Source organism: Psammomys obesus, unplaced genomic scaffold, assembly GCF_907164565.1.
Source record: "Psammomys obesus unplaced genomic scaffold, mPsaObe1.curated_primary_1811, whole genome shotgun sequence".
Classification (NCBI taxonomy): Eukaryota; Metazoa; Chordata; class Mammalia; order Rodentia; family Muridae; genus Psammomys; species Psammomys obesus.
In genome coordinates, this window is record NW_026596051.1 from 15,373,063 (window position 1) to 15,400,857 (window position 27,795).

The following is a 27,795-nucleotide window of genomic DNA, read 5'->3' on the forward strand; positions in this document are numbered from 1 at the left end:
GAACACATAGCCTTGGTTGAAATACAGTTTCCTGGTGACAGTATAACAGGCCCCCAGACCTTAGCACAACTAACTCCATGATGGAAGTGCCATTCAGGCTGTAAAATTCAGCGTGCGGACAGCACCACCTGCCAAAACTAAAACAAAGGCCTAATCCATCAAAGTCCATAGTCCTGGGAACGTCTCTAAATGTACTCACCTTGCTTTTTGGCTTCTGTAGTTTTGCTTCTGGCTAACTGTTCTTGTTAACGGAAGTATGTCAACCCAGAATGTGGTTAATGCTTAAAAGCTCACTTTGAGAAAGGCTCAGTGCTACACTGGGATCCTGAACACCCAGAGTAGTGCCACTGGCTAATAAAGACTTTCTAATGGTCAAACCTGTGTCAGAGCAGTCTCCTCTGGAGAGTACCCTGCAACACTGTAGCCTCTTATCCCTGCAAAACACATGTGCACGCCAACTCCCCTCACCCCGAGCTAATGGCTGCTTCCTCTGTCCTTCCTCCTTCTTCCCTCCCTCCCCTCCGTCCTTTCTTCCTTCCTTTTTTCTCTTCTCTTATTTCCTTGAGTTTTGAAATGAGGACTCACTCAGTCGCCCAGCCTGGCTGGGAACTTGCAATGATTCTCCTGCCTCAGCCTCTCATCTTCTCATGTTCTGGATATAGCTGTATACCAAGAACCATGCTTGGCTCTCCACCCCCTCCTCTTCCATCTTCTCTTCCTCCTTTTAAAGAGACAGGGTCTTCATGGGAATTCCCAGGCTGGCAGGGAATTCCTGGGATCGATCTGTCCCACTTCAGTCTCCTGAGTGGCTGGGGCTGAGGGTGTGCACCCCCCCGATGTGACCGCCAAGATTTCACTTTCTCGCTGTGGCCCTTCAGAGAGAAATCTCCGCGTTATGATGTAACCCGCAGTCTTTTTCACTTTCTCTGACAACAGCACATGCATTACATTAATGAGCACTGCTAATTAATAGCTGCTATACAGGTCCATGCTTATCCGAGTTGAGGCTTGGCTTGTGACAATCAACCTGGCACAAAAGTAGGTTCTCTTGAAGGTGACCTTTGGCAGTTCGCCTTGTAACAGACATCTCATCAGAAGACGATTAGAGGCATTTTATTATAGTCCCAACATCCTCACAAGTGGAAGTGCGAAAACGTGGTTACGATAACCTTGTTCAACACGCTCACCTTATATATGGGGAGCAACCTGAAACTCAGAGAGCTTAAACACTCTAGCCGAGGTCACACAGCACTGCTAGAGTCATACTTGAGTCTCCAGTGGGGCTGGGCAGAAAAGGAATCTTTTGTTCTCTCTACCAGGATGTTTTAAAGTGATTTTTCCTAGTTCAGGGCAAGCAGCCCCGCAGCTCTGTCCCCGAAGGTCTCCTGACTTCCTTGATTCCTCCAGGACTCTTCAGCCGACTGAGGAAACTTGTTTGTCTGGGCCGGGGCCAGGGGTTGCCCCACCTCCTTGGCAGGCTGATGGCAGAAAACAGCTGACTCCGGAGAGCTCGCTCACGTGATCGACGCAATTACTTGTTCTGTTCCTTGTCCTCAAGTCAGAGCGGGTACGTCCAGGGGATTCCAGGTGCACCAGGTAGGAACCCTAATCCTGAATGTCTGCAGCCAGGGCAGCGAGGTGGGAGAGTGAGGGGGGGTGGGGGGCCGCAGGCCGAGGTTGCGGGGGGGAGGGGTGCGGGGGAGGACGGGACGACGACAAGCACTGCCAGACAGACAGACTTGGGACAGACTAGACATTGGGCTTTCTGTGCTGCTTCCCGGGTCTTTAACTCTTTGGGGACGGATCGGTTGGCTCCCAGTTGTCCCACTGGGTCCCCACTGGCCCTTCCCCTGCTTTTGTTCCCCACCTGGAGGACGGCTGCCCTGCCCTTCCTTCCTCTGTTCTTTGGCCTCCTGCCGGGTAACAGACCTTTCCCCTTTTCTCTCTGCTGACTTAGCAGCTGCGCTCGGGCGCTTCGGGGCGTTGGCGGGACAATTAATCAGTGACAGGAAGCGACCTCTAAACAAGTGACCAGTTGCCGTCAGACAAGCCCCTCGACGCTGGTCCCAGGAGTCTCCCAGCTCCCACCTGTGCCTGCCATGGAGCTCCTGAAGGCGCTGCTGCTCCTGTCGGGAGTCCTGGGGGCTCTAGCTGAGCTCTGTGGTGAGTAACCAGCTACTGTCTGGAACCTGTTTCCCCCGGAGTCACAAGAGGGATGGATGGCTGCCTTGTCCAGTCCCCTTCTTAGATATTTGAGGGATCGGAAACTGGGGGTGGGGGAATGAAGAACCTCATCTGTCCCTCAAGTCTCCCACAGCAGTTTAGGTTTAAATGCACCTTAGTGCTTGGGCATGCTGAGCAGACACCTGCTCAGGATCCGAGACAGGATCTCCCCAGCTCATCCAGCAATGTGTTCATTTATGCACTCAGCACGTAGGAGGCCTCCCTGGGGTAGGCCCAGTATTTAGTTTGAAGAAAGAGTCGGGAGCACGCAGGACCACCGAAGAGCTCCTTCACCATCATGAAAACTCTGAGGGCTTGGGATATAGTCCCTTTATTACTCCTGACCTCCTTGTGTCTTGTGAGGTGAGCTGAGGCTGTTCTTCCGGCCTTCCGCCTTGCTTGTAGGGTGAGGACACCACAGTTTCATCATCAGTTAAGGCTCTGTACATAATGAAATGGACAGGACTATGCACTAAAGACTACACAAAGAAGGCTCCCGGGCTTCTGAATCCAGTCAATCCTCCAGTGAGAGGCTGCCCTAGTGCGAGAGTGTGTGTGTCGGGCTGTATTAGGGTTCTTTAGAACAGTGTTTCTCACCTTCCTAATGCTGTGACCCTTTAACACGCTCCTCATGTTGTGTTGACCCCCAACCATAAAATCACTTTGCTGCTACCTCATAACTGTAATTTTGTTAATGTAAATATTTTTGGAGATAGAAGTTTGCTAAAGAAGTCATGACCCACAGGTTGAGAACCACTTCTCTGGAGGCACAGAACCGATAGCATGAGTTTGTGTTTTGAAAGACTGGCTTACAGGGGATAGTCATGGAAGTACAGCAGTGGCTGCCTCTCGTTGGAAGAAGGGCTGAGAATCCCGGAGCTGTTTATCCTATGGGGCTGGTTATCTCTGCAGACCCAATCTGGTGCTGGAGTCCTGGAGGATTTCCTGGAGAGTTGCTGGTCTTCAGTGTCTGTTGAAATCATAAAGAAGGTAGACTTAATACCAGCCGCAACAATAGGGTAAAAGAACTTGCGAGTGAGAGTGAGGGCAAGCAGGAAAAAAAGGGAAAGTTTCCTCCTTTCTCTTATCTGGGCTGCCACCAGAAGGTTTGGCTCTGATTTTGAGTGTATTTTCTTGCTTTGAATTGTAATCTCAATAAGAAAACTCTGCATAGGTGTGGCCAGCAGTTTGGGTTCTAATTGACTCCAGATGCAATCAGGTTGACAAGCAAGATTAGCCATCATGGGGGCCTTGCTTGGGGCCACTTTTATTGGCTTGAGTGAATCTGCCTAGCTCCTTCCTTCTAAAGATGATAAATTATGGTTACCAGACTCCTGTTAGAGGCAGCAGCTGGCTCAGGACGGCGGTCAGAACCTTGGGTGGGGTGTCTGGGCTCCCTTACTAATTTCAAGGAAGTGTGGAAGAGCAGAGTTCTAGAGCTGAGATGTAGCTCAGTTGGTAGAGTGCCTGCCTACCACAAATGAAGCCCTGGGCTCAATGTCCAGCATTGTGTCATCCAGGTGTGGTGGCATGCCCCTGTCACCCCAGCATGTGGGGAGTAGAGAGGCAGGAGGATCAGGAGTTCAAGGTCATTCCCAACAACATACTGGGTTTGAGGCCAGCCTGCAATACTGCTTTAATATTTTTTTAAAAAGTATTTTAAAAAATTATTTAACCCTGCTTAAATAATTAAAAAAAAAAAAAGTTCTACAGAGACAGTCAGAAAGATAGAGCACCAGAGCAGAGGACCTCAGAGATACTGATAGAACTCTGGAAAAATAGAGACAGATCCCCCAAAAGTAAGTCTTCCCTCTTTCCATCAGGGCCTCACTGTGATGTATTTCAGGCCTTGGCCTCCTGGGTGCTGAGGTTTTTAGGCCTGTGTCACCATGTCCAGCTTGTGCCTGACTGTCAGAAGCAACATTTCGTGAGGAGCCAGCCAGGTGCCTTGGCCTGGTCCACAAGGCAAACAGTCATTTAGAGTTTGTAGTAGGGAATGGCCCCCTACATCTGTAGATACCTATGACTTCTGGAAAAACAGGTTAGAAAGAGGGGGCTATGGTCAAGGGGCCCTGGTCCTCAGGCACGGAAACCCAAGAAAGCAACAAAGGGCTCCAGGGCAGGCCTTTCCCCCACCCTGCAATGTTGGAATATAAGCCCATTGGTCAGCTGGAGTGGATGGTGACTGGGAGTCAGTAAAAGGGGCAGAAAGTACACAGTGCCTTCAAGACTTTGCTCCATTATGTGTGGACCCTTCTCAAGGAAGGAAGTCAGCCATCAGCTGGAATTGGGGCATATCCCTGAGATTTCTGTGTGTTGCTTACATATCTTCAGGTAAATCCCAGGTCGTGACAGGCTGTCAGAAGCTGGTCTCCCAGTGTCAGACTCTTTTCACTGTCTTTTAAGGCTTGTGTGGCGGAATTTCCTCGGGTAGCTGGGGGAATCAGTTGGCAGCCTACAGCGTGTGGACTTCGATGTGGAACATTCACTGCTTGGAGGCTGGACCTTTGACCAATATGTAGCACACACATTCATGAGGGTGCCAAAGAGCAAGGGAAGGGGATTGCAGTCTGACCTAGTCTTGGGTCTGCAGCATCACATACTACACAGCCCGACTTTGAGCTTCTGACTCCTCTTCTATGCAAAACGATGATGAAGATATTTATACCACAGGGGCTGGTGTGAGGGTCAAAGGAGATGGGTGCTTGGGCTTGCTGCTGGGCTTGGCCTGCAGTCACTCCTGACAGGTGGGTGGTTGCCTGGCAGCAGCACCCTTTGATCTCTGCCCATCATCTCTCCTTGACCCATTCATCCCTCCTAGGAGATGCCAGCTTTCCTTTTTACCCGCTGCCTTTCCCCACACAGGTGGGATGTAGGCCACGTGGTAACAGGAATAGAAAAGGTTTTGTCTGGTAAAGCGGTAAGAATAGTTGTTTGCTAGAGAATAGCCTAGAGACCTCTCTCATACCATTTTCTTTCCTCAGTAATACCACAGATGGACAGCCAGCTGGTAGAGAGGCTGGGCCAGCGACTCTTACTTTGGATGGATCGGCTCTCCCTGGAACAACTGAATCCCAGCATCTATGTTGGCCTGCGCCTTTCCAGCATGCAGGCTGGGACCAAGGAGGACCTCTACCTGCACAGCCTTAAGCTCACTTACCAGCAGTGCCTCCTGGGGTATTGCCACTCTCCAGTCTTTACCTATGACTTGATCAGTGTTATAAGACATAGGAGACTGGGTTCTAATTGGGGTATTTATGGCTTTTCGACAAACTAGGCGTATTTTGTCTTTTCTGGGCTTTTCTCCATCTTCAGAGTGAAGGAGTAAGTGGCACTAGGTCAGAGATGCATTTTTGTCCTGAAACTGCATCCCCCTGATTCCTGAAGCAGCACCTAATTCTTACTGTGCTCCCCACCTTTGTCTGAGGCAGATGTCACTAATCCATGAGCCCCCAAGCAACACCTGACTCTTTCTGTGCACCCCGACCTATACCTAAGGCAGACATCACTAATCTATAACCAAACATATGGTTGTATATTGATACAAAAAGCGGTGTCTAATGATTTCTATCATTTACTCTTGGACTGAAGACAGACACTGCTAATTTTTCTTTCGTGCAGAGTCTGGAAGTAGCATATTTCTGTGCTTTTCCTCCAAAGAGTGGCCATTAAAGAGAGGCCTGCTCTGGAGTTTGAATGAGAGGTGAATAAGAAAACAAAAACAAAAAAACCCCACATCACTCATTAGATGTAATAGCACACACCTTTAATCCCAGCACTTGTGAGGCAGAGACAAGCATTGCTCTGTAAGTTCGAGGCCAGTCTAGTCTGCAGAGCGAGCTCCAGGACACCCAGGGCTACACAGAAAAAAACTGTCTCAAAAAAACAAACAAAAAAAAGGGAGGGAAAAGCCATGAAGTACCTTCTGGATTCCATTCCTTCTCAAGAATGAAGGGAAGGGAGAGGAAATAAAGGAGAGAGTGCATGGTTTGACTGGGGGTCAAAGCAGGTGATCTGGATGCAGGCACCCTTATGCTTTAGCCCTGACTTTAACCTTTCTTCTTTTTAACTATCCGTGGGATACATCTCATACCAGGCCAGATGACAGCTAATTCCACTTTGTGACCTTAGTGTGATTCAAGCCAGACTTATGAAGGTTTTCTCATGAAGGTGCTGAGAAAACCTTGCCTCGTCCTAGGTCCACCTCCAGCGATGATCACAGTAACTGCCAGACCAAGCCTTCTGGGGGCGACCTGGCCCTCTACCTGCTTGCTCTCAGGGCCAACTGTGAGTTCATTGGGAGCCGAAAGGGTGACAGGCTGGTCTCACAGCTCAAGTGGTTCCTGGAGGATGAGAAGAAGGCCATTGGTAAGGAGAACAACATTTGAATGGGCAGGGAACATCTGTGAGACTCATCAAAAGGTTTTGTGGTTTGGAGTTTTGAAGCAGGCCTCAGATTCATAACTGTTCTCATTAGGTGAGGTTCTTGGTGGGAATCAGAACTTTGGGCTTTCTGGGCTTCTTCCAACTCTCTCTTTTGCCCACATCAAGTCTACCTAGATGCTCAGGTCAAACCCAGTTGCCATGCTTGGCCAAGCCTTTCCCCATACCATAAAAGGTGCTTTACAAAGGTGTTGGGATGCTCAGCCACCAAGACTGACTGGTTATCCACCTCTGGGACTTGCACAGCCTCCTTTCCACTTATTCCCTAGCCTCTCTGACAACTTCCCAGCCTCCTGACTTGGACCCAGTGCTCAACGGCTGAAGCAAGGCTTTTCAATATCAACCTGTTCTTCAGGCAGCTTAAACCCTGCAGGGCCCCTCACCGTCCCATTCATAACTCTCAGGCCCAGCCTGGCTTGTCTCTTACGTTCTCTAGGCATTGTTCTGTTTGCTTCTCTGTGAGCTCCAGCTACATTGGCCTTCCCAAACAAGTCGGGGTATTTGTATGTGCCACATAGAGCTACTTCTGTGAAGAATCCTGTCTCAACTTCCCAGCTATTTAAAGACTTGTGTTATGTGGCTATAGGGACCTTCAGGCCACATTTCTGTTACAATTATGCTATCCCGTGGGCTTATGTTGAGTTGTCATCTACTCTGACCTGCAAAGACAGAACCTGGCATAATCTCTGGGAACTCATCTAGACACTGAAGGAGTAGGATGCCATGGTCTCCACGTAATGTGTTGAAGCATGCAGACCATCGTTCCCATGAGCTCTGGGGCTTCTTGCAGGGAACAGACTGGAAGAGAAGCCCTCAAGCCTGACATATCTCTTTACTCCTTGCCTTTCTAATCCCAGGGCACGATCATGAAGGCCAGCTCCGCACCAGCTTTTACCAGTACAGCCTCGGCATCCTTGCGCTGTGTGTCCACCAGAAGCGGGTCCACGACAGCGTGGTGGGCAAGCTCCTGTACGCCATTGAACACAGCTACCGTACCTCCCAGGGCTACCTCTCTGTGGGTGAGTGGACAAAGCCTAGGCTGCCTCGAGCCCCAGGAGAAGGCCTTCTATGACCCACCCCTATGCTCACCTTTTTTTGAAACATCTCCTCGTCAGATCCCAATTGAGATGGGGGCTGTGAACCAGCTTTGAAACTGGGCTTGGATCCTGACCCCAGCTCCATCAAATGTTCACTGTAGTCCAAGTCCCCCGCCCCCATCAGCTGTCAGTCACAGATTTCCTATAAAATGACCTCCCAGCAGCATCTCAATAAAAGGTGCTTTATAAACAGAGTACCCAGCACACCTGGGTGCTGTGGCCACCATACAACCTGAAGATACTTATCTGGTTCCTCACTGTATGACCTTAGGCCACCGAATCCCCTTTTTAATCATCGTGATTCAAGGTCTCTGCCAGGGGCTTCTGTGAGTGGATGAGTAGGGCCTCTTGTAGGGTGGGCAGAATGCAGCAGGGGTGGTGGGGTGGAGGGGGGGTTGGTAGATGTTGCCCAGAGAGACCTTTGTCAATAAGGGACTTGTCTCAGAGGCTTTTAGAGAAACACAGTAGACACATTATAGCTACCTTTAGGGAGAAGACTTAAAAATTCCCAGGCCCTGGCAGCTTTCCTAGCAATTAAATCAGACTGCCTGAAAGCTAATAAGGCCACCATTAGGGTCAGACTCTCTGAGGGGCTAGAGATATAGTCCAGTGGCACAGTACTTAGCCTGGGACCCTAAATTCAATACTCAACACCGCAAAAACAATATGAATTAGTTAATCAATAAAATAAAGCCCCCTCTATGGTCCCAGTATGCACCTGGTTTGGGAGCAGGTGCTGTAGGATCTGTCCCCTTGGGACCCTCTTCTTCAGTCTGTCCGTCAGACCTGTTGCTCTCAAGGTACTCAGTGACCCAGCAAATCAGTTTGTCTAGGTCTGAGAGGTTCTCTGGGCCTAGTGTATCCAGTGTTGGGACCCAGAGAGTCCTGGACAAATTGCTCGGATTGGTACCCTAGATGATCCTGAGTCCCCAAACCCACTTAACGGGTCCTATCAGGCTATCATTCATACTAGATCTATTCCCTAGACACTGAAGCCATGGCTGGCTTGGCCTTCACCTGTTTGGATCGCTTCAATTTCAACCCTGATCTGAGACCACGAATCACCATGGCCATTGAGACAGTTCGAGAGAAGATCCTGAAGGCCCAGACCTCTGAGGGCAACTTTGGAAATGTTTATAGCACCCCGCTGGCACTACAGGTGGGAAAGCGATCCTATGAGCACTCAGCAGGTCTGTGAAGGGTGGGCTGGTGTGGGGCTGGAAGACCTGGCTCCATCCCACTGACTGACCTACCTCTTCCTTCTCTTCCCCACAGTTTCTGATGGTCTCCCCTGCACATGGGGCAGAGCTGGGCACAGCATGCCTCAAGGCAAGGGCATCTCTGCTGGCCAGCCTCCATGGTGGGGCCTTCCAGAACCCAATGATGATTTCCCAGCTGCTTCCTGTCCTGAACCACAAGACCTACCTGGATCTTATCTCTCCAGACTGCCAGGCGCCCAGGGGTAGCCGAACCTTTCTGTTTCCCCGAGTGATTTGATGTCTGTGGGTCCCAGTGATGGGGGAATCAGTTGGTTTTGCTTTGCTTAGCCAGCATGAGTGTGTGGGTCTGAATAGGGCACCACAGCTAAAACATGGTCAAAGCCTTTTGATGCTCATAGTGTAGACACAGGTACAAAAAAAAAATGGACGGAGTAGTTTATTAGTCAAGGTCCTCTAAAGGAGCAGAACTGATAGGTTGGGCCAGATGGCCCAACAGCGGAGCGGCTCTGTCCCTCTGGAGAGGTGCGGAATCCCAGAGGTTCAGTCTGTGAAGCTGGATGTCTCCGCAGTCCCAGCATGGTGCAGAAGGCCTGAAGGATTCTGGAGAACTGCTAGCCTTTCGTCTCCACTGGAGTCTGAAGAAGTTAGTTTTAATATCAGCAAAGGAGTACTGTAACAATAGGACAGATGAAGCTGGGAGTGAGGGTGAGGGCAAGCAGCTGAAAACCAGGTTCCTCCTGCCACGTCCTTTTGTCTGGGCTGCCACCAGAAGGCGCTGCCTACGCCTGCAGAAGGCCTTCCCTGCTTTGAATAATATGATCAAGAACCCTCCACCATAGGAAGGCCCCAGAGACTTACATTTTAGTTGACTCTAGAGCCAACTATCACAGATGAGTGAATGAATAAATGAGTAGAGAGACACATATTTGGTTTAATTTTGATACTTAAGGAGCCTTAATTCGCAGCATTGAATCATTTGGGCAGCACTTTGGTGAGAAACTTAAAAGTAGTGAATGGGGTGTTCCAGAAAAGTGGCACGAATGGGCAAAGGAGCAGAGAAGGCAAAACCAAAGGCACAGAGACCAGTAATGCGGGGGAGAGGGGTACCATCTTGGAAAAGAGTGCATCTGGGAGAGTGAACAGGGGCATTAGACAGATACATAGGAAGAAGATGAGTCTGCTAGAGGTGACCAGGAAGTGATGTGAACAAATGAGGTGCAGTGTGGCAGAGAGGAGGGAGGCAAAAAGCAAGAGACACCAGCCAGGGGCTCAGAATTGGGCTGTGGAAGAATATGGAGGCTGAAGGCCAGGGGGATGGGAAAAGAGCCAGGTTTCAGCTGAGCAGGTGTGCACGGCACTTACTGAGCCAGGAGGGCAGGCCATGGGCCACATGGGTGTCCACGGGAAGAAAGGAGGACACATAGCCACGCTCCCTTTCCTAATGACAGCTGCTTCCTCCTTCCTCCCTGGCCCAGTCATGTTGGTTCCAGCTGTTGAGGACCCTGCATCAGTCTACACCCCAGAGGTCATCAGTGTCACGCTGGAGGTCTCCAGTGTCCTGCCACGATACAAACATACATTTTTTGTCCTTGCTGGGTCCACCTTGGAAGATGTCCTGAAGATGGCTCAAGACGTAGGAAGATTCACGTGAGACTCCCCATCCCACTCTCTGGCTCTCACTCCTCTCAGCCCTCTGTGCTTGAAATGGTATCAGGGGAAAAGTGGGGAACAGAAGAGTTTCTTGGGAGAAGTTCTGGCTTAACTTCTGCTTCTGCCTTCTACACTTCCTTTTGGCCTGTGTTTTGGACCTGTGGTGTTTGGCCTGTAGTATGAACCGCCACTGTCATCAAGGGAGCTGGCTCTAGAATCAGAGACCCAGACTTGGAATCCCAGTTCCTCTGCCCCACCCCCCAGAAGTGAGCGGGACAGTTATTTAGTGAGGGCATGAAGTATTCTTCTTCCTAATAGGGCTGCAGTGAGGAGCCCATGGTCATTGGTAGACATTCTTTGAGTAGGTCTAATGCCTGGTACACAGTGAGAGCTCTGGGAAGAGTAATAATATCTAATAACCTTGATAAAATATTGCCATTAATAACCCTGAGAAGGGCTGGAGAGATGGCTTAGAGGGTAAGAGCACTGGCTGCTCTTCCAAAGGTCCTGAGTTCAATTCCCAGGAATCACATGGTTGGCTCCCAACCACCTCCTCTGGCATGCATTCAGAACAATGTATGCATGATAAATAAATCTAAAAAAAAAAAATAACCCTGAGAAGGTAGACAATGTACTTGTCCCTTGAGGTTTTACAAGCCTGAGAAAGAGCACATCTTCTTTGCTTCTCCTTGCTGGGCCCTGGCCATACCTGGAGGTGGACATGCTCCGTCAGGGGCTCAGAGCAATCGAATCCTTATTACCAGCTGCTCTGTCCCTTGGATTCTTGCCTCATCTCAAGAAATCCCTGCTTTCTGCTCCCATCAGAGTTCTAGGAAGTGCTGTCAGTGGGGACTGTTTGGTCCTTTGGGCTGGGAACTCTTAGACCAGAGATGTGTTAACACCACTGTATTTTTTGTTTGTTTTGTTTTTTGTTTTTTGAGACAGGGCTTCTCTGTATAGCCCTGGCTGTCCTGGAACTCGCTCTGTAGATCAGGCTGGCCTCCAACCCACAGAGACCCACCTGTTTTTGCCTCCCCAATGCTGAGATTAAAAGTGTGTGCCCAGCAATACCACTGTCTTTTTTTTTAAGATTATTTATTATGTATACAATTTTCTCTCTATATATACACCTGCATGCCAGAAGAAGGCACCAGATCTCATTATAGATGGTTGTGAGCCACCATGTGGTTGCTGGGAATTGAACTCAATCTCTGGAAGAGCAGCTAGTGCTCTTAACCTCTGAGCTATCTCTCCAGCCCCAATACCACTGTCTTGAAGGGACAAAAATACTCCCACTTCCGGGTTAAGTGACATATCTCCCAGGGAAGGTTGAATCTAGAGCCTCTTACAGACTAAACACAAGCTGTACTATGGAAGCCATCAGAGTTTTACTTTTTATTTGGAAACAAGATCTGCATTAGTCACTTGTCTTATTGCTGTGACAAAGGACCTTAAAAAAGCAAGTTGAGAGGAGAAGGGCTGTTTTGGGCTCATAGTTCCTGGGAAACAGTTCATTATGGTAGAACGGTGTGGCAGCAGGTGACAATGTCCTGTTCAGTTGGGAAAGCACAGTGATGAACGCAGCTGTTCTAAGTCTGCTCTCCTTTCTGCTCAGTGCATGCCCCGGTCCATGCAACAGGACCACCAGAATTTGGAGTGGGTCTTTCTTCAATTAAGATAATCTACAAAATCCTCTGCAAACATGCCTAGAAATCTGTGTCCATGGTGACTCTAAATCCCTGTAAGCTGACAGTCAGGATTAATCATCATGTGTCTCAGAGTTTCCAGGCTGGCCTTGAACTTTCAGTCCTGCTATGGCACCAGGCCTGTCCTAAGTCAGTTCCATAAGGTTACTTAGAGGCACTAATGAGTTTGCTCAGTGTAAAGTCCTTCCTTTCCTTTCCCCTCCCTCCCTCCCTTCCTTCCTTCCTTCCTTTCTTTCTTCCTTCCTTCCTTCCTTCCTTCCTTCCTTCCTTCCTTCCTTCCTTCCTTCCTTCCTTCCTTCCTCTGCCTCCCTAGTTCTGGATGACCTCAATTTTTTTTTTTTTTGTGTGTGTGTGTGTGTGTGTTTCCTTCTGAGACAGTTTTCCTGTGTAGCCTTGACTATCCTGGACTCCCTTTTGTAGACCAGGCTGGCCTCAAACACACAGAGATCCACCTGCCTCTTCCTCCCTGACTGCTAGGATTACAGGCGTGGACCACCATGCCTGGCTGAGGCACAGGATTTCACAGCAGACAAACAGATGTGCAGAGAAGTGGCCCAGAGCAGCCGTGTAGGGCCTCAGAGTTAAGACCATTGAAAAGGGCTGTTCACGTCCGGCAGTGGTGGTGAATGCCTTTAAGCCCAGCGCTCAGAGGCAGAGGCAGGTGGATCTCTGTGAGTTTGAGGCCAGCCTGATGTACAGAGTAAATTCCAGGACAATCAGGGCTACACAGAGAAACTCTGTCTCAAAAAAAAAAAAAAAAAAAAAAACAAAGAGCGAGTGTGTGTGAGAGAGGGAAAAGAAAGAAAAAGAAAGGGTTGTTCATGGGTTCATGGGGCTGAATTAAAAACAAGAAAGAAAGGAAAATAAAAGAGGGGCTAGAGAGATGGAGAGATGGTTCAGAGGTTAAGAGCACTGGCTGCTCTTCTAGAGGTCCTGAGTTCAATTCCCAGAAACCACATGATGGCTCATAACCATCTATAAAGAGATCTGTGCCCTCTTCTGGCCTGTGGGCAGAACACTGTACAAATAATAAATAAATAAATTTTTACAGCAAAGAAAAAGAAAAGGGAAAGGGCTGTTCCTGGGCTGGATGACAGTGAAAAACTGTACTGTTCTTACAAAATCCAAGTTCAGTCCCCAGCATCCACACAGCAGGGCTCACAGCTGCCTGTGTCTCCAGACCCAGGGGATCCAAGGCCCTCCTCTGACCTCCACGGATGCCTACATTTATGTGTGTACACACACACACAATTTTTAAAACATGAAAAGGGCTGTTCTACGCCATTCCCTAGACAATCCATTTCTACCAAGTCTGCTGTGTCTACAATTCACAAATTTAGCCAACTTGTATCCATCTGTGCCGAACACAGACTTTTCTTTGTCAGTGCGTCACAACAACCATTTCAATAGCATTTACGATGTATTAATATTATAAGTGACCTAGTGGTGGCATAAAGTATGCAGGAAGATGCACACAGGTGTTTGCGTGAATACCTCCCCCCCCCCCAGTATATATGGCAGACTTGCACATTCTTGGATTTTAGTGTTTGTCTGGGGCTTTGAACCAATCCTCTGAAGATATGAGAAGGTGACTGTACTTCCTCTTTGTCTAAATCGCCAAGGCGGGTTTCTGGTTTTTGTGTTACTTGTGGTCCTGTAGGTTGAACTTAGTCCCTTATACATGGTGACAGCTGTCGACTACCAAGCCATGCCCTGAGCCCCCTCTTTCTCACCTTTAAATGTTTTCCGTTTGATATTGCTTAGTATGATCAACCATCTAGTCCTTTTGCCTCCACTTCCCAAGTGCCGAGATGAGGGGTTGTGCTTCCACAGTCAGTTTATAAAGTGATGGGGAGCAAACCAAGGGTTAGGTGCGGAGGGTGGCAGGGATGTGGGTGTTACCCACAGTCAATCATCAATCAAGACAATGCCCCAAAGACACGTCCGTTGGCCAATCTGATGGAGACAGCCTCTCAATTTCCTCTTTCCAGGTGTCACTAGTTTGCTTTAGGTTGATCAGCAGCACAGAGGGCTAGGAGAATGCCGGCCCTGGGGGAGCAGGTCTCTGCTGGTGTGGGTGAGCCCCGATTTCCTCTTTGGATACAGCAGCTGCTTCCTCTCTTTTTGTTTCTATTTTCTAGGTATGGGACACAGGCCTCCTTGTCAGGCCCCTACCTGACATCTGTTCTGGGGAAAGAAGTTGGGGAGCGAGAATTCTGGCAGATTCTTCGAGCCCCTGACACCCCACTGCTGCAAGGTGAGTCTGTGGCCTGTCGCCCTGGATGTGCCTCCTACCCAAGTCCTGACCAAGCAAGGCTGCATCAGCCCTAGCCCAGGCTTTCCCTTGATGCTTCCTGGGCCACAGCCTCAGAAAACCACTCACGCTCAAAGCCGAATCCAAAATATTTCACTGAATTCTTAAAACTTTTATGGAAGTCTTGGAGAGTTCAAGAAACAGAAAAGAATGAAATCCTACATTTCACTACCTGGAAGTTTAAGTTCTAAATTTAAATTGAGATTTTTTTAAAAATTATTTTTAATTATGTATGTTATGTGTGCATCTGTGGGGGTGGGGTTGTGCACATGAGTGCAGTACTCAAGGAGGCCAGCAGAGGGGTGGATCCCTGGTGGCTGTGAGCTGCCATGTGAGTCCTGGGAACTAAACTCAGGTTCTCTGGAAGAGGGGGCAGTGCTCATAACTGCAGAGCCCTTTCTCCAGCCCAAGTCTTTTTAATTTTTGATACATTTTCTTATATCTACAAGAAATATGTACAATGCTTGTTTTCATTTAAAAATGGAATCCTATTTTGTCAACACTGTCCAACAGATATAAAATGTCAGATGTGTAAATTTTTTCTAGTTGATAAACTAGCATTACATGATATATCTTATTTAGCCCATATATCTCATATATTATCACTCCAGGATGTAAAATCCTAATGTAAAATCACTTACATGCTTTCTTTTCTTTTCTTTTTTAATTAAATTAATGCTTTGAGCACACAGCCTAGGCTGGCATGTCTCAGCCTCCTGAGATTTCTGGTGTGTTCCCACCATCCTGGCTTTGAAGGATTCCCTTCTTTTGTTTGTTTACTTGATATTTTTCAAGACAGGGTTTCTCTGTGTAACCTTGGCCGTTCTGGACTCACTTTGTAGACCAGGCTGGCCTTGAACTCACAGGGATCCACCTGTCTCTCCCTCCCCGAGTGCTGGGATCAAAGGCGTGTGCCACCACACCATGGAAGGCTCTGCTTCTTCACTTAATCACCTCCAGTCACCTGACGCCATCACTGTTGGGTTAGGTTTGAGCATTCGGACTTTGAGGGTCAGGGACATTCATACCAAAGCATGCTTGTTTAAAAGGAATTCGTTCTTGGTGTTACATGCCTCAGGAGACTGGGGTGGGAGGATCGCTATGAGTTTGATGATAGCCTGGTCTATATAGCTGGACGCTGACTCAACCACTGTCCCTACCAAATAAAAATGACTCAGCAAATGGAGCTGTCCCTGGGCACCTGGGTTCTCAAGGAAGCTTTCTAATTCTTCCAAGTTTGTTGGTTGGAGCTAAGAATGAACGAGGGTCTCAGGTCTGTCAGGCAGTCCATCTTCCACTGAGCCACACCTGGCCAGGATGCTGTTTTTATTATTTTCCCCTTTCTCCAATGGAGGATGTGCTGTTCATCATGCTAGTGAGTGACAGAGCTGGGACTTGAAAACAAGTATCCTCCTGGGCTGAAGGGTCACTGTGGGACACTCAATCATGACATTCTCTGGACCACACTGAGCCACTTTCTTTGCCTGACAACTCCATTTTGGAGGGGTTGACCTTGCAAGCAGGCACTGCCCTGTTTTCTTGCACTGTTATCCAGCTGTTAGTTCATGTCTACCCACCGGGTGGGGGGGGCACCCTCTCTGCTATCTGAGCCTGTGGCCTGAGGGATCCAGCCCAAGCTGTTTCTGAGTGTCCAGCTGGCTCTGGACAGCTCCCCGCTTCCCACCCCCAAACCCTGAGTGGGTTTTACAGATGTGGCCTCTGGGTAGTGGTCACATGACACACTTGGGGGTGGGATATTGCCTTGCTAACCCCGTTTGCTTCATTTCTTTCTGCAGGCATTGCTGACTACAAACCAGCCGATGGGGAAACCATTATGTTTCAACTAGTTAGATGGTAGCCCCGGGGATGTCCTTGGACCCGGCTGCCACCTCAAATGCATCGTCCCCCAGATCACCTCAGCTGTCTCCACAGAGAGGACCCTAAGCTACAGCCCACCTGAGAGCAGGAAGTAAAAAAAAACAAACCAAAACCAAACCTCTCCTAGGGAGGCTGCTAGTCTGAGTCTGGCTCTGCCTGACTCCACAGGCCTTTTGTGAAGGCTGCCCTATGATCTGAAGAACCAGCTGCCCTTGACCTCTGCGTAAGGAAGTCTGGCTGTGGGTGTTGTGAATATGGCTGCTCTGGGACTTGGGTCCTGCAAGAAGGACCTCCATGGCCCAGGGACTGTGGCTCTGACCCCACACCCACACCCCCCATTATCAGGGTGCTGGTCCCAGAGCTGGGCATGAGGCAGCTGGTGGCCAGGCCTCAGCTGGGCCTTCCAACACAATTAAAGCCCTGATTTCCCTTACATGGCTTCAGTGTCCTGGGGCCTCATGTTCTTTGCGGGGCCGAGGGGTGGGAGGAAGGAGCAGGGATGTCTGGGGAATCTAGCAGGCTTTGGTGAGTGCTCTTCTGCTTATCAGGTGATGAACTGGCACAAACAGCTGACTACACCTTTCTAAATATTGTGTAGAACAGACTGGGGTTGTCAGCATTTTCATCTCTCACTATGAAGATAAGGGAACTAGTGACTCACCCAAGGTCACAGCTGGGCAATGTCAGGCAGGAGACAGATGTTGATCCCGATGAATGTTTGCTGGGGCCTGAGGCTGGAGCTGAGTGGTAGAGCACTTGCCTACCCATACAAAGCCTTGGGTTCTGTTCCCAGAACTGCACGAAACACTATTGGATGGGCTAGGGATTGCTCCATTGTTACAGTGTCTGCCTAGCATGAACAAAGCCCAGAATTTAGCACCATATAAAATCAGGCTTGGGCTGGGCTTGGTCGCGCACACCTTTGATCCCAGCGCTCAAGGAGGCAGAGGCAGGCAGATCTCTGTGAATTTGAGGCCAGCCTGGTCTACAGAGTGAGTCCAGGACAGCCAAGGCTACACAGAAAAACTGGTCTTGAAAAACAAAAACAAAACAACAACAAACCAAATTCAGGCAAGGTGGAGCACACCTGAAATCCCAGTGCTTGGGAGACAGAGCATCCGAAGTTTAAGGTCATCCTCTTCTGCGTAAGGAATTTGAGGCCAGCCTGGAATACAACTCTGCCTCCAGGCGGATGGTGGCTGCGCATGTCTCTAATTCCAGCACTTGGGAGACAGACACAGGTGGGTCTCTGAGTTCGAGGCCAGCATGGTCTACAGAGCAAGTTCAAGGACAGCCAGGGCTAAATTAAAAAACCCTGTTTTGAAAAACCCAAACAACCACCGGCTTCAGTGGCACATGCCTGTAATCCCAGCACTCAGGGAGGCAGAGGCAGGTGGATCTCTGTGAGTTCTGAGGCCAGCCTGGTCTACAAAGTAAGTTCAGGACAACCAAGGCTATACAGAGAAACCCTGTCTCAAAACAAAAACAGGGGGTGGGGGGAGAGGAGGACAGAAAAAAAAAACCAAAACCAAAACCAAAACCAACCTCCCCAAACACAACAAAAAAGGAAACTGCCTCGAAACAAAAAAATGAACCTATATTTGCCCCAACGACTACCCACTAACTGGAAGATGGCAGAGGGCAATCAAAAACTTGAATTTGGGATTTGGGGCTGTCTCATCTACACCCCAGGACTCTGAACCTCTTCTTCTGAATGTAGCCAGTCACAACTGTTGTCACCTCCAATTCAAGCCCCAAGTCCCTCTTACTTTCTGAGCTTATGCCCTCAAGCAGGTGTCTAGTCTGCCACATTCAGGGGGGACCCAGAGAAGCCAGGGGATGAGAAGACAGTCATTTTTGGTGCAGGGTCCCCTTTTCGGGTCTGGGGGGCCAGGCTGTATCATCGAAGACTCGGCAGCTCCTCCCCAGGCCTGGTGGCTGACTCAGAACTCCGGGGTGGTGCTCTGGCTTATGGTGTGTTTGGGACTGTGATCTCCTCCTAGGTCACACTCAGGACGCTAGAGGGCGAGGATAGAAATGCATGATCTGGTCAGGCTTGAAGCCATCCGAGTGTCAGGCTGAGCCTGTCAGCGCTAGGGACAGCTTCTTTCCTCCCCAGCACCCCTCTGCCCTGTTCTCTGCACCACCTGCCCCTCTGACAGCAGAGCTCACATCTGTAGGGCTCCGGTGGGAAGCACAGACTGCGCTGAGATTTTGAGCGGACCCCAGGGAATGTGAAAGAGCCCTCCGGCCCAGCGATGTCCTCCTTGAATCTGGCCTTCCATTCCCCCACATGCAAATTTCCTTCTACTGAGAGCCCTGCTGCCTGTGATGTTGTGACAGGTTAAAATGGGCTTCAGAAGTGGGCAGCGGCACATGCCTGTAGTCTCAGCACTCCCATACAGACACAGGCACAACAAATAATAAGCAGAAAAAAAATTAAATTGGAAGTAAAAATTTTTAATTGAAAGCTTAATGGATAAACGGATTACAAATCCCAGAGGAATATAGCTCACAGGAAGCCCAGAGGCTCCTCTTAAAAAAAAAAAATGTGTGTGTGTGTGTTTGTGTCTGACTCGGTTCCCCCAAAACTCTTCTTGGAAAAATAGTCTGAATGCCCCAGATTTTGGTCCTCCCCTGGAAGTCCCCTATCTACATTCCCTGTCCTTCAGCTTGGGTTACTCAGCGGCGACCTACGGGCTCCCGCAGGATTACACTCATCAAGTGTGACAAGGCAAGCGTGACAACGTAGATTCCTGGTTCATCCGGGACTCCAGTCTCCGGTGGGGCTAGTTTATTTTCACCTGAATTTGATTGCGAAGGGATTTGGGACGCTTGCAGCCGTGCGGGGTCACGACCACCAGGGGGCGCTGCGAGCCGAGCCACACAGTCTGGCTTGGCTTTGCGATCTTTTCTCTCTAGGTAGGTTTGTCAGACAGCGGAGCCCGGCGAGGCCGGTCGAGGTGGGCGGAGGCTTCCCCCAGAAATGCAATTACTGGAAGGAAGCTGGGTTCCAGGATGGGTCTTGATTCTCGCTCACCCGGAGCAAGCGCGGCCTGGAATCGGCCCCTGGAGTGCAGCTGCTTAACCCTATCCTGAATTCGCAGAACATCTATTTTTCGGATGGGAAACCCGAGAACCATCCAAGCTTCTGTCGTGTGGGCCGCAGGGAGTCCAGCTGTGAGTCACCTCGGAGGGGCCAGGGAGCAGAGTCGGCTAGCCCGAGACGGATGCCAACCCGCGGTACCCTGCCTCCCGCAGCTCCGCTTAGCCACGGTGATTCATTTCCCCTTCGGCTTGGCCCAGAGGGGGCGCCGCCCTGGCCTGGGAGGGGAGCAAGATGAGGCAGCCTTGAGGGACCACGTGGTCCGGCTAAGCCGAATCCCAAGGTCTCGGGAGACGCTTGTGGTCCGTCCTCAACGCCCTGCTCCTTGATGACAGACCGCTTCGGGACGGCTCTGCAGGGTACCCGGGGTTCCAGCAGCTGGGGACCACCCGGATTCCCACTGATGGCTGGTGCAGTCCACACTCTCCGCTGAGGGACTCCGCCGGCGGCTGCGCGAGCCGAGCCCGGAGCCGCCAAGGCCGTGGGAGGGGCCAGAGGGCTCCGAGGCGGGGCCTTGCGGGGCGGGCCCCCGGCTGAGCCCAATTTTCCGGGTGGAGGTCAGCTTCGGTAGCGGCGGAGAGGGCGGGGCCGGGAGCTGCGCGGGCGCGGTGGGCGGGACTGGAGCCCCGCGCCCCGAGCTGCCAGATTCACGGCGGGAGCCGGGCGGCAGCCGGAGCAGCGGGAGCAGCCGCCGCCAGGCCGAGCTCGCAGCTCCGCGCCCGCCGGCCTGTCCTCCTCCATTCACGGCGAAGCGAGGCTGGGGGCCCGCCGGCCGCGACCTCCGCTCCCACGCTCGGAGCGCTATCGCCCCTACCCGGCCTGGGCACGGCCTGAGCACCAGACACGCCAGGGGTCGGGGTCAGTCAGTGTCCTCACCCTGACGGTCTGGGGACCGAAGAGGGAAAAAGCCAAGAGGATTCAGTGTGAGAGCATCGCGTGAGCTCGGGGCGCGCGCAGGAGAGAGGAGACTTCCCCTGGCGCGGGAGGTGCCCAGGGCTTACGAGGCCTGGGTGGGCACCAGCCAGTCCGGCATCTCAACAGCCTCGGTTCTGCCCTGACGGAGCCCGATAATCGGCCGGCTCGGGTTTAGCCTTAGAAGCGGTGTCCTCTCCTGTCTGAGGGATCAGGACCTGGCCCAGCGAGTCCCCGGGAAGCCTCCCTCCTAATCCAGCCCCACTGGTGCGGATGTGCCGCTGCCCACTGGAGCGCCATGAAGGCAGGATGACCTCAGCCGAAGCAGTGGCTGTGGCTGGAAGTGCCCGGGAGCATGGCCGCCCCAAGTGGCCTCCTGACAACCCTCAGGTCCTTGGGCAGCCTGCTCGGGCCAGAGTGGTTGTGGCAGCACTGGTGTGGCTGTTGGCAGGAGCCAGTATGTCAAGCCTCAACAAGTGGATCTTCACAGTGCATGGCTTCGGGCGGCCCCTGCTACTTTCAGCACTGCACATGCTGGCAGCTGCCCTGGCGTGCCGCTGGGGGGCCCAGCGACCCATGCCCCGCAGCATCCAACGCAGGGTGCTGCTGCTCAGTCTCACCTTTGGTACCTCCATGGCCTGCGGCAATGTGGGCCTGAGCAGTGTACCCTTGGACCTAGCCCAGCTGGCCACCACCACCACACCACTGTTCACCCTGGCCTTGTCTGCGCTGCTGCTTGGCCGAAGACACCATCCTCTGCAATTTGTTGCCATGGGCCCTCTCTGCCTAGGGGCGGCGTGCAGCCTGGCTGGAGAGCTCCGGGCACCTCCAGCCGGCTGTGGCTTCTTGCTAGTGGCCACCTGTCTCCGAGGCTTCAAGTCCGTTCAGCAGAGTGAGTACTTGGGTCTCCATCGGAGGGGATAAGGTGGGTGGCCTGAATGTTCCCGTGAAGGGGGTGGCAGTGATGATCCCCTTTTGTAGACAAGGCTCAGAAAAGTCAGTGAGTTCAGGGCTCAAACTTAAGCCTTAGAGGCATAGTTAATAACAGTTGTTGAACTGTGTTCTAGAACGTGAGAAGCCTTTTGTCCCACTCAGTCCTCCTGCCTCTCATTGAGGCAGGTACTTTATTATCCCCATTTGACAGATGTGGAGAGTCTCACTTAGGCCTTGTGCCAGTGAACAGCAGAGGCAAGATTTGAATGAGACGTTCAGACACGGTGCTGTCCAAGCTCTGTGTCCTAGTATTATGAACCCAGAAGGCCAGGAAGTGTGAACTAGGGAAGAAAAGGCAAAGTAGTTGGGAACACAGGTGGGTTTTTTGTCTTTTTTTTTTTTTTTCTATACAGGGTTTCTGGGTGTAGCTCTGGCTGTCCTGGATTTGTAGACCAGAATGGCCTTGAACTCATAAAGATCTGCCTGCCTCTGCCTCCCTAGAGCTGGGATTAAAGACGTGAACCACCTTGCCGGTCTGGAAATAGGGGAAGGGTTTACCAGAGGAGAGTTTACCGGGAGCTACAGTGTGGCAATCCTGGTGCTGGGTGTTGACTGTCAGTTGTCACAGTAATTTCCACAGTAACTTCCACCATCCAGGTGGTGGCACAATAAGAGAGCCTTTTACTGGGGGGGGGGGGGGCAGGAGAGGGGAGGCTCTAAGCTCAGGCTCGCCTCAAACTTTTGATCCCCCTGTCTCAGCCTCCCAAATGCTGCTAAAGAGGTTTATGATTGGCCCAGGGTGATGTGGCTCCCAAGGACTCCAAGTCTGCTGTGTGGGACTGGGAGTAGACCTCAGGACTCAGAGCAGAAGTAAGGTAGACTGCCCCACCCAGTTCCAGTGTGCCTGGGAGGGGGGTGGAGGCTGACTTCCTGCCTGAGCAGTGGGGGGCTTTTGAGTCCTACCTACTCCCCCTCCACCGTAACACAAGGAAGAAGTAGGAGGGGGGACAGCAAGGGGTTCCCAGGGGTGCTGAGCTATGGTCAGGACAGCCTGTAGCTGGGAAGTGAAGTGAGGACTCAGCCCTGCCTGGCATCTTCTTCCATCTGGGACCCAAAGGTCCTGTCCCCATCTCCCCGGGCCACCGGTAGGGTGAAAACACAGTTCTATTTTAGCCCTCAGGTTACATGAGCTGAGGCCTGAGTTCAGCCTTGAGTTGGCCCAGGGAAACCTGACCCTGTAAGGGCCCTCCTAGGCAGGCACACCAAGCAGAGAAGGCCCCAGCTTCCAGCCCCACATTGCACCTGCTAGAGCCAAGGAGTCATGCTGGGCTCTGGGCAGCTCCTGTGGTAGGAGGGGCTATGACCAGGCAGACATTAGTGCGCCCAGGCATGTTCACAGTGGCATGTGACTGGCATCCAGCCGCTCCTTGGCTTCTGCCAGCTCGCTTCTTCAGCTTCCTGAGAGGGAAGTTTGAGTGTGTTGGGTGCCCTCTGCTTCACCAGCTGTGGGGCATTCAGAGCTATTGATCACCCCTCTGCCTCCGACCAGACAGGCTGTGTACCGGGACATCTCTGTGTCCTCGCCACCTGGTGTGGTGGGTAAGATCAAATGATGTCTTTAGCTGATGGTTTTCCTATCAATTGTGTCGTTGATAAATTGATAAACTGATAAATTGATAAACTGATAAATCAGTTGATAAACTGATTAGCACCTCGGATTTGGACCATATGCTAAAGAGAGCACTTAGAAAGCTAGAAGTTCCCCTGACAGAAGTGGGGGCCCAGCAGAGAGGGGGGAGAGAACTGGATCCAGGACTTAGAATGGATTTTTTATTTGTTTTTGGTTTTTCAAGACAGGGTTTCTCTGTGTAGTACTGGCTGTCCTGGATTTGTAGGTCAGGCTGGCCCTGAACCCACCCCAGGATTAAAGGTGTGTACCACCACACCCTGCTTTGCAATGGATTTTTAAAAAGAGGAAGTTTCTTTTCACTCAAGGCTTTAGGGCCTGATGCCGACTACAGTGTACTGTGCTGCTCCTTCCTTGAGAGCAAATGCCTTGAGGTCAGGGGGTGGGAGTCCAGAGAGAGAGAGAGCTCAGGCAGCCACAGACAGCCTCTTCCTTCCTACTTGGGCCAGTGGCAGGCCTAGGGGCTCTGCTGAGTGGAACAGTGCCACCCTCATACCCAGAGAGGCAGCTGTATTTAGCAAGAGGGGAGTTGTGGAGCAAGGTGGGCACAGGTGTGGTGGGGGCTCCGTAAGGCCGCTGAGGGGGCTGTACAGCCACAGTGGTGGTGACAGAGCAGAGAAGGGCACCCTTGGGTGGGACCCGGCTGCAGCAGAGCCCTGTCAGCCTCAGTGCTGAGTGTGTACACTGAGTATGTAAGCTCTCCCTCCCCATGCTATCCACCAGGTGACTGTCACACAGCAAGGCAAGGGACAGAGCGGGGACAGGCCAAGAGGCTAGGGTTTACAAACTGCTGTGTGCATGTGGCAGGGGTCAAGCATGTTTAGATGCTGGTATGAAAGTGCCTTTGAAGCAGGCCTGCAACCCCAGGACTCTGGGAGTATCGTGAGTTCAAAGCCAGCTGGGCCTTCAGAGTCAGTCTGTCTGGAAGCAGAAAAATAAAACACCTTTTCAGCCTGGCATGTAATTCCGTCACTTTGAACATCGAGGTGGGAAGGTTGCACGGTTAGTGTAGGCCAGCCTGGGATCTCTAGCATGAGCTCCTTGGAAAGTCCTTGTCTCAAGGCTGGTGAGACTGCTCAGTGGGTAAAAGCAATTGCTGCACAGATCACCAGAGTCAGATCCTCAGACCCCACAGCGGAGGGAGAGAACCAACTCCTGCAAGTTGTCCTGTGACCCTCACATAGTCCACAGACACACACGTATATCACACAAATTGCATGGATGTGATATGCATGTACACACATCATGCTTACACACAATGTAATATTTTTGATGTTAAAGACCCTGTCTCAGTACAGCTCACCCCCCCCCCACACACACACACACATACACATCACTAAATGAAAATGCCTCTGGAGGGGCTGGAGCTGTGTAGCCCAGTGATGCTTTCTTTGGGGAAAGATCTGGGTTGGACCCCTGATACCAGAAGGAAACAGCAACAGAATGTCTTTGGAAACGCAGAGGATGAGGTAGAGGGTTTTGGCAAGGGCGGGGTCACCGAGGAGGCAGGGCAGCAGGCTAACGTTTGGGGAGTCGGTCACTTCTGCCACGGGGATCACTGCTCTCTAGTAGGCTGTGGGGTGGGGAGGGTTGGACAGGATGCAGGACAGATGCAGGGCCTGTCCCTGAGGGTGAAGTCTGCCTGAAGCTAGAACCCTTCCTGTACTGGTGTCTGGAAGGCCCAAGCCGTGGACAGCTCCTCGGGTACTACATTTGGAGCAAATGAGCGGAGGCATTCTGATTACCTGTTCATTTCTACACATGCTTGAGCTAGCGAGACTGTTGCCTAGAGAACCAAGCCCAAACAGCAGAGAGGAATCATACCATTTCCTCTTCTGAGCACTGGCTGTGCATAAGCACTGTGGGGCTCTCTGGAAAGCATGTATCAGGAAACACAGCGATCTAAAATCTAGGCCCAGGATGGCACCGGCATCAATTATTACCTGTCCTCTGCTGAGACTTGGAGAAGGCTCTGGGCTAGTCTCTGCCCTGGGGCACATACTGCCATTTCACCCGGGCTGTGTTGGCCTTTGGTGGTGGCCATGCTTTTTTTGTGACTCAGCCATGCCCATGTGTGGGCAGCAGGATCCCCTCTGTCCTTGAAAACAAAGATTTTCTTTTAATTCTGGATTCATCTTGGCAAGCCCCACTGTTGGTAGTTTAAAAAAAAGAGAGATTATATGCAGATTATCAAGAAGACCCTGTGGTGCACACCTGTAATCCCAGCTTTTGGGGTTGACAGCATAGCAGGAGGACAAGAGGGTGAAGAATTCAAGGCAAGTCTCAGTAACATGGAGAGCTCAAAGCCCCCCTTGGCTGCATGAGAACTTGTGTCAGAAAACAAAAGCAAACAAACAAAAACCCCGATTCTCGATCATAAACAGTGAGTGGCTGCCAAGAGCCAACAATGACTGTGTTGTTAGTTCTTGTCACCCTGTGGTCATAAGTGAATGGGGTGATAACTGCTTTCACTCTTTTTCACTCAAAACTATTTTCTTTTTCAAAACTATTTTCTTAAACGTCGGTTTTCCTTTTTCCTTCCTCCTCCACCTCTGTACGCTCTTCTTCCCTTCCTAGCCCCTTCACCTTTTTGTCCTGGTAAAGCTGGCAGGTGCCATAGCTGGGTCCTCTACTGTCCTGTCCCTGCTTCCTGGCTGGAACTACAGAGATGAGTTTGTTCTTTACATTTTGAGCCACACACAAGACTTTTGTATATGCTCCCTTTGTGAAAATGTCATATTTTACCCAACTCTACGGGGGAGGAGTGGGCACAGTTCGCAAGCCCAGGTGGCCTGGCTCCTCCACCACTTGCTTGCAAGTCATACTTCAGAGCAGGAGCCACTGAGGCTTTTCAGAGTCAGGGCCGGCTTCCGGGAGGCGGGCTCTTGAGGACGGGGCTACATGGGGCTGGGTCAGCGGGTGCTGTCTCTGTAGCAGGTGATGACGGTCACTGTTCCGGTTGCAGGTGCTCTGCTGCAGGAAGCGAGGCTGGACGCCATGACTCTGCTGTATGCCACCTCTCTGCCCAGCCTCTGCCTGCTGGCAGGCGCGGCTCTGGTGCTGGAGGCTGGCACGGCCCCGCCGCTGCCGTCCACTGACCCTCGCCTCTGGGCCTGTGTCCTGCTCAGCTGCTTCTTGTCTGTGGTCTACAACCTTGCCAGCTTCTCCTTGCTGGCACTCACATCCGCCCTCACCGTCCATGTGCTAGGCAACCTCACTGTTGTGGGCAATCTCATCCTGTCCAGGCTCCTGTTTGGCAGCCACCTCAGCGCTCTCAGCTACTTGGGCATCGCACTCACCCTTTCAGGAATGTTTCTTTATCACAACTGTGAGTTTGTGGCCTCCTGGGCTACCCGCCGGGGGTTGTGGAACAGGGACCAGCCTGGCAAAGGTCCCTGAGACCTGGGGGAGCTCATGAGCCATACCTGGACAGCCCCAGCCTGACTCTGAATGGCCATGAGGAACTGAACAGAGAGGTGCTATGTCTGCCAGGCTAGGGAAAGGAGGTGCCCTCTGGAAGGGCTGCCTGGGAGGCTAGGTCAAGGACTTTCAGAGACCCACCTCCTGTCACAACAAAGCCTGCCACTGGATGGTGGGTCCCAAGTCTGCCACATATGCTCGTTAGATGAATCGTGACTAGTCAACTACTATGATGAAGATTGCTGAGCAAACTTAGAAAACCTCAACGTGTTATAATGAAGAGAAAGCCCAGCAGTTGCACAATCCTTCCTGTGGGGCGGGGGAGACCATGAGGGACACCAGAGGAGGCTTCTTCATTCTTGGGCTCCCGTATAGACAGGGTAGTCTGTGCCAACTTCAGGTAGCTGCTGCAGCCTCGCTCTGGTGCTTCCTCCCCCGGATTTGGGTCTTCCATCCTCAAATAAACTATTTTTTTCTTGGACACCTGTGTCATTCCTTGGGGCTATAGCCATGGGAACATAAAAGGGCGTGGTTGGCGACCACGTGGTTCTCCTCAACTCCCTGGTCCTGTGTTGGCCTCCATAACACTGTTCTCTACAGTGCTAATCCTTTGTCCAGCCTCAGGATGGTGGTAGCGGGCCCCGCCTGCCCTACCCTGGCCCGCCTCTGCCATCTTCCAGGCACTCTTCCCTTGGAGAGCTCTTCCTGGAACACATGCTCTGCACTGAGGACAGAAGTAGGGCTATAAGGTTCCATATAGCCTAGGCTGGCTTCAAAGCCACTCTGTACCTGAGGGTGACTTTGAACTCTTGATCTTCCTGCATCTATAACAATGAGTTTATGCAATACTGGAGCTTCAAGCATTGCTGGCAAGCAGCATCCTACCATCTCTAGCCCCTTCCTGAGCGTTGGTTAATGATGCTCAGGGTTACAGTGAGTCCTATGGTGAGACTGAATGAGCCCAGTGGCAAGGAAGGAGGGGGTAACCGGTACCAAATGCCTGTCATCTCAGGTGGCTACTCCCCACCCGACACTCCACCATGGCTGCAGATCCACCTGGAAATGGGTTCCTTTTGAGGCTAGCATTAGAGTAGGCCGGGGGCAAGAGAAGACTGACATATTCATTCACACAGCCATAACTCATAAAGCAGCTCCTGTGCCAGGGCATAGGGAGGGTAGCCTGAGGCTGGGTGGGAGAGGACCAGG

The 27,795-nt window shown here is 51.4% G+C and overlaps 2 protein-coding genes across 3 annotated transcripts; both read left to right on the forward strand.

The window, feature by feature from the left end:
* Nucleotides 1-1,501: 1,501 nt before the first annotated feature.
* Nucleotides 1,502-16,964, forward strand: Tcn2 (transcobalamin 2). Of its 2 annotated transcripts, none has more exons than XM_055624240.1 (10): nucleotides 1,502-1,596; nucleotides 1,958-2,163; nucleotides 5,208-5,400; nucleotides 6,422-6,591; nucleotides 7,524-7,685; nucleotides 8,750-8,922; nucleotides 9,039-9,225; nucleotides 10,459-10,630; nucleotides 14,481-14,596; nucleotides 16,450-16,964. In XM_055624240.1, the coding sequence occupies exons 2-10, from the start codon at nucleotides 2,100-2,102 to the stop codon at nucleotides 16,509-16,511; spliced, it is 1,299 nt and encodes a 432-aa protein (XP_055480215.1). In that variant the 5' UTR covers nucleotides 1,502-1,596; nucleotides 1,958-2,099; the 3' UTR covers nucleotides 16,512-16,964. The 2 variants fall into 2 exon arrangements, with proteins under 2 accessions (XP_055480215.1, XP_055480216.1); XM_055624241.1 differs by having other exon boundaries at nucleotides 1,508-1,596; nucleotides 1,961-2,163.
* Nucleotides 16,965-19,445: 2,481 nt separating this feature from the next.
* On the forward strand, nucleotides 19,446-27,070 carry Slc35e4 (solute carrier family 35 member E4). The gene is made up of 2 exons (XM_055623969.1): nucleotides 19,446-21,441; nucleotides 26,135-27,070. Exons 1-2 carry the CDS (start codon nucleotides 20,823-20,825, stop codon nucleotides 26,566-26,568), a joined length of 1,053 nt encoding a protein of 350 aa, XP_055479944.1. The 5' UTR covers nucleotides 19,446-20,822; the 3' UTR covers nucleotides 26,569-27,070.
* Nucleotides 27,071-27,795: the final 725 nt, after the last annotated feature.